General features: G+C 47.6%; 1 protein-coding gene across 4 annotated transcripts in view; it reads left to right on the top strand.

The window, feature by feature from the left end:
• Positions 1-8,061, top strand: part of LOC139537178 (roundabout homolog 2-like) — a 177,930-nt gene extending 169,869 nt beyond the window's left edge. For all 4 annotated transcript variants that reach the window (XM_071338192.1, XM_071338194.1, XM_071338195.1 and 1 more), the window contains 3 exons: positions 927-1,091; positions 1,809-2,072; positions 2,381-8,061. In XM_071338192.1, coding sequence (XP_071194293.1) covers positions 927-1,091; positions 1,809-2,072; positions 2,381-2,382 — 431 coding nt within the window. In that variant the 3' untranslated portion in view covers positions 2,383-8,061. The remainder of the gene's footprint in view (positions 1-926; positions 1,092-1,808; positions 2,073-2,380) is intronic.
• Positions 8,062-12,647: the final 4,586 nt, after the last annotated feature.

Consider the following 12,647-nt stretch of genomic DNA (forward strand, 5'->3'; position numbering starts at 1 on the left):
CTAAACACTTCTTCTTTCAGTGTCTCTTATGTTATAAAACAAAGTGACACACAAGAGCGTCTGACATCTAAAACTATTGGGAGAGTGAGAGAATGAGTTGGGGAGAAGGTACAAGGTGAGGCGATTTCAGATCCAGAGGGCAAGATTGATGTTATTTTGTCGACCCCTAGTCTGTGTTGTGAAGGAGAGTGAGACCACGATTCAGTCCTAGTCCGTTTTCTGGGAGATGATGGAACATTAGGCATGCTAGCTGAGACACAGGGGACTCTCTGCTGATATATGTGCTGTGTCTGTGATAAAGTTGGTGGTGTGCAGTAATCTGCTGTGTTACCTCTGTGGGAAGAAGGCTATGCTAGATCAGCTTATCTCTACAAAGGTCTCTCCTCTGTCTCCTCTCCCCCAGAGACCAAGCCAACACACACAGATTGAAAAGGCCAATGCATTTAGGATGGGAGCCAGTAATTACAGCCACATCTTATCCTTTACCTTGAATTGTCAAGATGTGAGAGTGGTTTATCCATACTGCCCACACCAACAGTCTTATCTAGGAAAGTTTCTTGCAGTGATTCCCCCCCCCCCCCCCCCCAATCAATCAATCAATCAAATGTATTTATATAGCCCGTCGTACATCAGCTAATGTCACAAATTGCTGTACAGAAACCCAGCCTAAAAGCCCAAACAGCAAGCAATACAGGTATAGAGGCATCTCCTCTCTTCCTGTCCTCAGTTAATTTGATTTACAAAATAGTATTTTTTCATACTTGTGTTCATTTTAGTACTTTCACTGCATAATTTCTAATATAGAGCTTATCAGTGCAAAAACTGTGATAAGTCATTGATTGCAAATCTAAACTGATTAGCTATGTTGTGCATCTCTCTAATTCTCTGTACCCGTGTCCCTGTGCTCTCTCCTTCACCCCCTGTAGGTAAAGGCTACTCCCAGCGGGGTCGGCCAGGTAGCTCAGGCTCCACAGAGGGCAGTGCTCTGGGCACACAGAGCCTCGGTCACCAGAGGGCCACGCACACTGGACGCAAACCCCGGGCAGAAACTGTTGGGACACTGCCCAGACGGAGAGATACCCCCACAGATGGTAAGACATGGGGTGAGGGGGGGAGAGGACAGGTAGAGAGATGAGGAGGGTGGATGGGAGCTTCTTTGTTGACTGTGGTTGTTAACGAGCTTTATAGCCATACTGATCCCTATGATATGACCCACTGGTCCATCCTTTTTTTTTTTTTTTTTTTTTTTTTTTTTTATCCCCTTTTCTCCCCAATTTTCGTGGTATCCAATCGCTAGTAATTACTATCTTGTCTCATCGCTACAACTCCCGTACGGGCTCGGGAGAGACGAAGGTCGAAAGTCATGCGTCCTCCGAAGCACAACCCAACCAAGCCGCACTGCTTCTTAACACAGCGCGCCTCCAACCCGGAAGCCAGCCGCACCAATGTGTCGGAGGAAACACCGTGCACCCGCCCCCCTCAGTTAGCGCGCACTGCGCCCGGCCCGCCACAGGAGTCGCTGGAGCGCGATGAGACAAGGATATCCCTACCGGCCAAACCCTCCCTAACCCGGACGACGCTAAGCCAATTGTGCGTCGCCCCACGGACCTCCCGGTCGCGGCCGGCTGCGACAGAGCCTGGGCGCGAACCCAGACTCTGGTGGCGCAGCATAGCACTGCGATGCAGTGCTCTAGACCACTGCGCCACCCGGGAGGCCTACTGGTCCATCCTTGATTACAAAGTCTGTGTATTACCCCGAAGGTTAATGACAGTGTTAATCTGAGCCTCTTGTCATCCTCTCTCCTCAGCGGCCTCTCCTGCCCCAGAGCAGGTCAACAGTGTGGGGGCCAGGCTGCATGGTTCATGGGCAGCCGGAGGCTCGGACCCCCCTGAGGAGTGTATGGTCTCCACGCTGGAGCGGCAGCACATGGCCTCCTGGAGCGGCACACCCGCCAACATGGGCACCCTGGGCAGGGCATGCCACAGGGCTGGGGCTGGCATTGACCACCCACACAACAGCCACAATGGCCACCCGCCTCCCAACAGCACCGAGCAGAACTATGGAGAACGATGTACGTATCTAGCTTCTCCTGACTAATATGTCCACAGCGGCAATTTGTTTAAGAGAGCGAGTGCGAGGGAAACGCAGAGCTGTAAATGTGATGTACAGACACACAGACACGTCTCACAGTGTTCTTTTTACAGTGTTACTTTCATCCTTCCTTCCAACAAAAATCTGCCATTGAAGTTGTCTCTTTTGCTTGTAATTTTACATTGTGAGTTGATGGACTTGTGGTGCCACATTAAGTGAGGAATTTGTGATGAATGATCACCTGAGATTGACACTTTGGTTTGGGATCTCTGTGTCTTCCTCTTGCAGAGTCTTTGTGATGAGTCGGACCCTCCAGTGCTGCCTGTCTATAAGTGCAATGAGATTTCCTCTCTCCAAATGCTACAGGACGGAGGATGGAGAAATGTCAGGAAGTGGAAAGAGAGCGAGTGAGAGGGAAACGCAGAGCTGTAAATGTGATGTACAGACACACAGACACGTCTCACAGTGTTCTTTTTACAGTGTTACTTTCATCCTTCCTTCCAACATAATATTCTGTATGTCACTTGCCCCCCCTGTTTCATGTCACAAGATGTACAGTAAGTCACTCTACATTAATGAAGAAAAATCACTACAGTTAAGCTGTTGACTCATGAAGGTGAAAGGACTTGCATTTCTTGTAAATAGGTTTTTGTATTTTCAGTTTTTCTCTTGTTTTGCTTCGCTATGCAAGCCAAAATCTGCCATTGAAGTTGTCTCTTTTACTTGTAATTTTACATTGTGAGTTGATGGACTTGTGGTGCCACATTCGTTTTTCATAAATGCTTGAAATAATGATTTTATTTTGATGAAACTACTGTATTGTTTACTTTGCACAGAGCGTTGGGTGATAATAAGCACAAAGTCATCAGCTGAGCTGAAAGAAGAAGGAAGCAGAGGAGAGTCTATAATAGAACCTAATAGATAATATATGACAGAACGTGCTTTTCAGAGACACACATGTATTGAGAGATATAATGTTAAAAAAAAACGGCCACAGAGAAAACGTTATGTTTTTTGTTGTTCTTGTTCTGCGGTGGTTTGTGAGGATGATCTGGCCAATGTGCGTTGTGCTGCTTGGCAGTCTGTTTCCCATACAATATATTCCCATGACAGTGAGGCAGCAGTACTTGGATTCCAAAAAATGATGACTGTTCAGAATAATCGATAAAGGGTGAAACCATCTATGTGTAACATTTAAAATGGTAGCGTAGATGCAAAGGGCAGAGGCAAAGGGTGGCAGCTAGTTGTTGATAGGGAGGTTTTGGGCCCATAGAGCACCACTCAGGTGTGGTCAGGTGGGGACAGCTGTGTGCACAGATGGACTCTGTCAGTGTTGCCCATGGGAACAAAGTGAGATAAAGAGATGTTGGCCTTGAGACGACTAGCTAATCCCAGACTGGGTTTTCATAGCTGTCAGTGACTGGTAAACATGATTAACAACAATATGCAATTAGATTAGAATAATACACCCATCATAGATATGATGGCCGTCTGTTTTAATCCTACTGGTGCAGTATAATGTGTCCCCTATCTACCACCCTGGCAACACACTGGTGACACTCGTCAGGGTTAGTGAGGAATAGTGAGCCCCTCGCTTAATCAGCATATCCTCAACGCTGTAACCAGTCACGGAGGGCAGCTGGTTGCTAGCTTCACAATGCAGTGTTTTGATTCACTTCTTTGTTTTTTTCTGGTTGTTCTTTGTATTGGCTCCACCTATAAAGACTCTGTACCTGCCAGATCCGGTCTGCCCTCAGAAATACTCAGGCACGTACAGTGTGGCCGTTCATTTTTCAACCCTACGATGCAAATAAAACGTGTATGTGGAATCAACCATGAGTCTCTGTGCTGTGCATGTGAGTTGATGGTGCAAAGCATTCTCCTCATGTGAGAAATGTTAACTGATTTCCCCATTAGGGCATTATGTGCATACACTCATAAGTTGCACGTTAGCAGAATACACACTCTTAACAGAATCAGAGACTAGGTGCACATTAAGAACAATACTCGGTCTCCCTCTCTCAAGCGTCTCCGTGTTTAATCAGTCTTAGTCAGAGCTAATGGGAAAATAAAAGAATGATTACTACATTTTGATGCATCTATCCGTTCAGTCTCCCCTCCCTGTTCCTACACCAGAACACATTTAGTTACTGGAGGAAATGTCAGTCATCCATTTACCAAGACAATACAAGTTGAACACTCAGAGGCTGATCAGCCATAACACAGCTCTAGCATTGGCGATTTGGGGATATCAGGATACAACGACAGATGGTGAGGATGACGATGATGATTCTCTCCTTTATTCCAGTTATTTTCCGTCGTCTTTATGGACTTTTGTAAATGCATGTAAATTCAGTGATGATTACATTTCAGACATGTTCGTCCTTAGCAGTCTAGATACTGTAGCTCTTTTACTACATTCAGACCATACAGAAATGCAATTGTATTGATTTAAAGAGTTATGGTGGCTTTTCCTGGGGAATCCATGCCTTTCATCTCCATTCTTTATATACTGTTTTCACTACACCTAATGAAACAACTGCTGTATGAGATCACATTAGTACTGCAAATGTTCAAATCACTGTTGGCTCCAGCCTCTGTCACATACATCTCCCTGGGCTAAGCGTGGCTGTTCTTACTGGCCAATCAGAGAGCAACACAACTCTGATGACAGATATGGAAGGAATAATGTATCACTTATAAAAGAAAACATGAAAAAAACACGTTAAAAACGTGGTTTTCAGATTGGTTTTGCTGTTGCAATTTTCACGAGTCAGACGGGGTTTTAGATATGTGTGAAGTTTAACATCCATTTGAAGTGTTTTTCCTTCTTGAAAAAAATCCACGTGACATTTCTTGCCCACACGTTTATTTTTCACATGCTTATTTTCACAACTTCCAGCTACATCTGGTCTCACATCCAGAGACCGACCATTACCAACCATGCTTAGCTTCAGAGGTAAACCAGCACTGGGAAGTGAAGTGGTAAAAGAGGATGTCAGTGCCGGCTTTGTTATGTGTGATGATTGTGAGGTGCTATACAAATTCAACAGTCACAAGACCGGGACTTCAAATAGGCCTATAGTCAATGGAACTGCAGCCTACTGTTCAGATGGGTTAAAAGAAAACAGACATCTGGACACTGACTGTAGGTTTATAACTTCTCACAGACCGTTAATATTAACTACTGCAGAATTAAGCATTTCTTGCAGTAAAATGATACACCAAATGATATGCTACATTTTTACTCGGGTACAGGAGTGGAGAAATAGAAATAGGACAGCATCTTGAGAGAATGCGAATGTGCAGTTAGATACCATCTGTTGAGGTGCTATCTTTATTAGCATCATGAAAGCTGATAGTATTTCAACCACATAAGCCAAACTGAAATCATATCAGAAACATGTTGGGTCATTTTCACAGATTTTATTTATTTGCATTCGGTCAAACTGATGTAATTTGGAAATTTGGCAAAGAAAATCTTTATCACATACAATGAGTGTACAAAACATGACGAACACCTTCTTTTTCCATGACATAGAATGACCAGGTGAATCCAGGTGAAAGCTATGATCCCTTTTTGATGTCACTTGTTAAATCCACTAAAATCAGTTTAGATGAAGGGGAGGAGACAGGTTAAAGAATTATTTTTAAGCCTTGAGACAATTGAGACATGGATTGTGCTCGTGTGCCATTCAGAGGGTGAATGGGCAAGACAAAATATGTAAGTGCCTTTGAACAGGGTATGGTAGTAGGTGCAAGGCGCACCGGTTTGTGTCAAGAACGGCAACACTGCCCAGTTTTTCACGCTCAACAGTTTCCCATGTATATCAAGAATGGTCCACCACCCAAAGGACATTCAGCCAACTTGACACAACTGTGGGAAGCATTGGAGTCCACATGGGCCAGCATCCCTGTGGAATGCTTTCAACACCTAGTAGAGTCCATGCCCCGACCAATTGAGGCTTTTCTGAGATCGGGGTTGCAACTCAATATTAGGACGGTGTTCTTAATGTTTTGTACAGTCAGCGTATAGTCGGGCAGTTGCGGATGGGTTATTAGCAATTGTGGGCGGGTGCGAGTGAACAAACAGCTAACCAGCGCACCACTAACGTGTGGACTAAACCTTTGAAATATGATTCCATGGAGCCATAGCCTTGGAGCTAGAACAGCTCATTCATGACTCATGACATTTGGCTAATTGGAAAGTTTGAACAGTATGCTTGTGTGATGTAATTACATGGGAGACACAGGAGACCACGGATGGAGAGCATGGAGGTCCCAGTCTACAACACTACTACCCCCAGGCGGAGGGGCTGAGTAAACACTTGGGGTCCTCTGACCTTCAGCTCCCTCAGTGGCCAATTTGTTTCTGTCGCCGTCTCCCATCCTCATCTTCATCTCCCCCCTGTACTGGAGTAGGCACTTTCCTTGGTGTCTCTGACATGTACCAACAATACCTTTTCTATGTCTCTGTGACACAGGGCATTTCAGTTTATGGAATATAGGCAATATATTAGCATGTCAATGTTGTGTTGTGTGACCCAAAGACTCATTACCTGTGCACTGTCACCATCATTGTGTGCCATTATACAATACAGATGTCCTTGTATAATGGCCCATACAAATCCCCTGAGTACACAAAACATTAAGAACACCTGCTCTTTCCATGGCATACAGTAGACTGACCAGGTGAATCCAGGTGAAAGCTATGATCCCTTATTAATGTCACTTGTTAAATCCATTTCAATCAGTGTAGATGAGACAATTGAGACGTGTGCCATTCAGAGGGTGAATGGACAAGACAAAAGATTTAAGTGCCTTTGAACAGGGTATGGTAGTAGGTGCCAGGCGCACCGGTTTGTGTCAAGAACTGCAACTCTGCTGGGTTTTTCACTCTCAACATTTTCCAGTGTTAAATCACGAATGGTCCACCACCCAAAGGGCATCCAGCCATCTTGACACAACTGTGGGAAGCATTGGAGTCAACATGAGCCAGCATCCCTGTGGAACGGTTTCGAAGACCTTGTAGTGTCCATGCCCTGATGAATTGAGGCTGTTCTGAGGGCAAAGGAAGGGGCGGGTGTACAATGTGTACAATGTTTTGTACAGTCAGCGTATAGTCGGGCAGTTGCGGATGGGTTATTAGCAATTGTGGGCGGGTGCGAGTGAACAAACAGCTGGCCCGTACACCACTAACGTGTGGAGTCGCAACTCAATATTAGGAAGGTGTTCCTAATGTTTGGTATACTCGGTGTACGTTGTAGTTGAAGTACTGCACTATGAAAACATACGGTATCAGTCAGAGGCTTCTCCACAGTATTTCTGCGTGTAGGAAACATACTGCAGATGTGTGCGATGATAAAGTGTTGCTGCCCTACTGGGGTGACAGCCTTCAATTTCACTCTTTCAGACACACTGCCATTCTCCAACGTTTAAATAGCCTTGGTTGTCAAGGACTGCCCTTTGTTAACAGAGGGGGGCGAGAGAGCTAGGAAAACATTCTGAAATTGGAAATGAAAACAAGGAAACATACACACACACACAACATGTCACGTTCCTGACCTGTTTTCTGTTGTTTTGTATGTGTGTGATGGTCAGGGCGTGAGTTTTGGGTGGGCAGTCTATGTTTGCTGTTTCTATGTTGGTTTTGGGTTGCCTGGTATGGCTCTTAATTAGAGGCAGGTGTTTTGCGTTTTCCTCTAATTGAGAGTCATATTAAGGTAGGTTGTTCTCACTGTTTGTTTGTGGGTGATTGTCTCCTGTGTCCTTGTCGGTGTACCACACGGGACTGTAGCGTTTGTTCGGTTTTTGTGTAGTCTGTTTTCCCTGTCCGTGCGTTCTTCGTGTTTTATGTAAGTACTCTCGTTCAGGTCTGTCTTCTTCGTTTTGTTGTTTTGTAAAATATTCAAGTGTTCTTCGTGTGTTTAGTTTTGTCTTGTAAATAAAGTTTCATGATGTATTCAAAACCCGCTGCACGTTGGTCAAATCCATGCTACTCCTCTTCTGATGAGGAGAAGGAGGAAGCGCGTTACAGAATCACCCACCAAACCCAGATCAAGCAGCGGGTTAATGGACAGCAACGACAGCGCACGAAGCAGGATTTATGGTCTTGGGAGCAAGTATTCAACGGAGAAGGACCCTGGGCTAAGGTGGGAGAGAATCGCCGCTCTCGGGAGGAGAAGGAGGCAGCCACAGCCCAGGAGCGCTGGTATGAGGAGGCAGCGCGGCGACGCGGTTGGGAGCCCGAGAGTCAGACCCAAAAATTTCTTGGGGGGGGGGCACACGAGGAGTGTGGCAAAGCCGGGTAGGATACCTGAGCCAACTCCCCGTGCTTACCGTGGAGTGAGAGAGCGTCGTACTGGTCAGACACCGTGTTATGCGGTAAAGCGCACGGTGTCCCCAGTACGCGTGCTTAGCCCAGTGCGGGCTATTCCACCTTGCCGCACTGGGAGGGCTAGGTTGGGCATCGAGCCAGATGTCATGAAGCCGGCCCAACGTATCTGGTCTCCAGTACGTCTCCTCGGGCCGGCATACATGGCACCAGCCTTACGAATGGTGTCCCCGGTTCGCCAGCATAGCCCAGTGCGGGCTATTCCACCTCGCCGCACTGGCAGGGCTACGGGCACCATTCAACCTGGTAAGGTTGGGCAGGCTCGGTGCTCAAGAGCACGTGTCCTCCTTCACGGTCCGGTATACCCGGTGCCACCTCCAAGTACCAGTCCACCGGTGGCAGCCCCCCGCACCAGGCTGTCTCTCCGGGTTCTCTCTCCAGCTGCTCCCACCTGTCCAGCGCTGTCACAGCTTTCCTCCTCTCCAGCGCAGCCAGTGCCTATACCACGCACCAGGCCTACTGTGCGCCTCAGCAGGGCAGAGTCGGCCGTCTGCCCAACGCCTTCTGCACTGCCTGTCTGCCCAGCGCCGTCTGAGCCATCTGTCTGCCCAGCGCCGTCTGAGCCATCTGTCTGCCCAGCGCCGTCGGAGCCATCTGTCTGCCCAGCGCCGTCTGAGCCCGTCTGCCCAGCGGCGCCTGAACTGCCCGTCTGCCCAGCGGCACCTGAACTGCCCGTCTGCCCAGCGGCGCCTGAACTGCCCGTCTGCCCAACGGCGCCTGAACTGCCCGTCTGCCATGAGCCTGCAAAGCTGCCCGTCTGCCATGAGCCTGCAAAGCCGCCCGTCTGCCAAGAGCCTACAGAGCCTTCCGCCAGACCGGATCAGCCAGAGCCTTCCGCCAGACCGGATCAGCCAGAGCCTTCCGCCAGACCGGATCAGCCAGAGCCTTCCGCCAGACCGGATCAGCCAGAGCCTTCCGCCAGACCGGATCAGCCAGAGCCTTCCGCCAGACCGGATCAGCCAGAGCCTTCCGCCAGACCGGATCAGCCAGAGCCTTCCGCCAGACCGGATCAGCCAGAGCCCGCCAGACCGGATCAGCCAGAGCCGTCCAGCCAGGACCTGCCAGAGCCGTCCAGCCAGGACCTGCCAGAGCCGTCCAGCCAGGACCTGCCAGAGCCGTCCAGCCAGGACCTGCCAGAGCCGTCCAGCCAGGACCTGCCAGAGCCGTCCAGCCAGGACCTGCCAGAGCCGTTCAGCCAGGACCTGCCGGAGTCCCTCAGCCAGGACCTGCCGGAGTCCCTCAGCCAGGACCTGCCGGAGTCCCTCAGCCAGGACCTGCCGGAGTCCCTCAGCCAGGACCTGCCGGAGTCCCTCAGCCAGGACCTGCCGGAGTCCCTCAGCCAGGACCTGCCAGAGTCCCTCAGCCAGGACCTGCCAGAGTCCCTCAGCCAGGACCTGCCAGAGTCCCTCAGCCAGGACCTGCCAGAGTCCCTCAGCCAGGACCTGCCAGAGTCCCTCAGCCAGGACCTGCCAGAGTCCCTCAGCCAGGACCTGCCAGAGTCCCTCAGCCAGGACCTGCCAGAGTCCCTCAGCCCGGAGCTGCCCCTTATCCCGGAGCTGCCCCTTATCCCGGTGCTGCCCCTTATCCCGGTGCTGGCCCTTATCCCGGTGCTGCCCCTTCATTTAGGTGGTTTTAGTTGGAGGGTGGTCATTGGGAGGGGGATACAGAAGCGGGGAGTGACTATGGTGGTGTGGGGACAGCGTCCGGAGCCTGAGCCACCACCGTGGTCAGATGCCCACCCAGACCCTCCCCTGGACTTTGTGCTGGTGCGCCCGGCGTTCTCACCTTGAGGGGGGGGTTCTGTCACGTTCCTGACCTGTTTTCTGTTGTTTTGTATGTGTGTGATGGTCAGGGCGTGAGTTTTGGGTGGGCAGTCTATGTTTGCTGTTTCTATGTTGGTTTTGGGTTGCCTGGTATGGCTCTTAATTAGAGGCAGGTGTTTTGCGTTTTCCTCTAATTGAGAGTCATATTAAGGTAGGTTGTTCTCACTGTTTGTTTGTGGGTGATTGTCTCCTGTGTCCTTGTCGGTGTACCACACGGGACTGTAGCGTTTGTTCGGTTTTTGTGTAGTCTGTTTTCCCTGTCCATGCGTTCTTCGTGTTTTATGTAAGTACTCTCGTTCAGGTCTGTCTTCTTCGTTTTGTTGTTTTGTAAAATATTCAAGTGTTCTTCGTGTGTTTAGTTTTGTCTTGTAAATAAAGTTTCATGATGTATTCAAAACCCGCTGCACGTTGGTCAAATCCATGCTACTCCTCTTCTGATGAGGAGAAGGAGGAAGCGCGTTACACAACACATCTGCAGTATCTAAGAAACCACATTGAATAGACATAAGGAAGGCAGTTGTCCTTGAATAGAAACCACAGTAGGATCAAGACAAAAGCCTTCGTTGCAGCTGGATCTCAGAGTATCCAATGGCCTGTTATCTCTAAATGAAAGAATAACATGGAGCAGAAAGAGATCACAGACCGATATACAGTATCACTTAAACCTCTCTCACATTTTTGCTGAATTTTTTCCCATGGCATTTCAGCTCATGAATAAACTAATTTCTGAGACATCTCATGTAATGTAGAGTTAACTGTCACTACTCCAGCCAAACTCTCGGACTTCTGCTTAATTAGGCAATAAGGCATAAGAACCCAGGAATTATTGTGTGAATAACTCCCGAGGCGAAGCCAAGGGCCAGTGAAACGACCCTTAGGAGGGTGTTATTCTCAATAATTCCTGGGTTCGAGTACCTTATTGCTTTTAATAAAACAGTTGCCAACATATACAACAACAAAAAAATTAACAACATGTTTTCATTAAAAACGTATTGAGTAAATTTGTTTTATTTCACCCCTCCACTACACAAAATAGTCCAGGCAAAAGCCTGCCATTAGTTCTGAGATTCTGAAGTTGTTAGCCAAAATGTGTAGGGTCTATCTGCGGACCGTGGCTACTACATGCCACGCCGACTAAGCGCCACTTCCAGAACTGGTGCCAAAACGAATCAGTTGGACGGGCATTTGATTGTGTTTTTATTTTATGGGTTTTATTGTAAAGATATACAATTTAACTGTAAACATGTATTGCCTTTTAACCTTTATTGCAGTGGGCTAAATCAGGGTCACACAGTGTGTTTCTTGGTAGTCTTAAACAAATCTACTTTGAAACAAAAGTATACACCTGACACACATGGTTATGCGCTTAAAAAAAAAAGATGACACCTGTACCATGTCAGATATAGAGTTGAAATGTATTGCATTTGGAGTTTGCATCCCAATATTACACTTCATAAACATCACAAAAGACTGAAATATAACAAAACTGTTGGAAATAGAAACATTGGATTTTCGACGTAAAAAAAAGAAAAGTTTATTAATTATGAAAAATATGAATGAATATTAATTAATATTAACATTCCACCCATTAGCTTCCAACCCATCCCACCCACTAGTTAATTTGATTGCAGTAAAGGGCTACTGAGGCATGAATACAACCAGTGAAGATGTTTTCAAACATATCACTTCAAAAGAAGGTTACCTTCACACTTTCAACCAAAATAATTCCAGCATCCTAACATCCTAACAGTGCATTGTGCACCCGCCAACTTTCCTTCAATTCGCAAGTGACTGAAACTATATCACCGGAGAAAGTCCTGTTCCTGTGTCAACCTCTAGCCCGCCCTACCATACCTCTTTGCCCGTCTGAATAAAATATTTAAATATTGATAATTTATTTGACAGAAAACGCAGACAGAAAGACACATCAATGTCAGAAGACTGGTTGCATCACCGCCTGGTATGGCAACTGCTCGGCATCTAACCGTAAGGCGCTACAGAGGGTAGTGCGTACCGCCCAGTACATCACTGGGGCCAAGCTTCCTGACATCCAGGAACTATATACTAGGCGATGTCAGAGGAAGGCCCAAAAAATTGTCAAAGACTCCAGTCACCCAAGTCATAGATTGTTCTCTCTGCTACCGCATGGAAAGCAGTACCAGAGCGACAGGTCTAGGACCAAAAGGCTCCTTAACAGCTTCTACCCCCAAGTCATAAGACTGCTGAACAACTAATCAAATGGCCACCGGACTATTTACATTGACACGCCCCCCCCCCCCCCACCACTTTATTTTTACACTGCTGCTACTCGATGTTTATTATCTATGCACAGTCACTT

Source organism: Salvelinus alpinus, chromosome 13 (genome assembly GCF_045679555.1).
Source record: "Salvelinus alpinus chromosome 13, SLU_Salpinus.1, whole genome shotgun sequence".
NCBI classification, from domain to species: domain Eukaryota; kingdom Metazoa; phylum Chordata; class Actinopteri; order Salmoniformes; family Salmonidae; genus Salvelinus; species Salvelinus alpinus.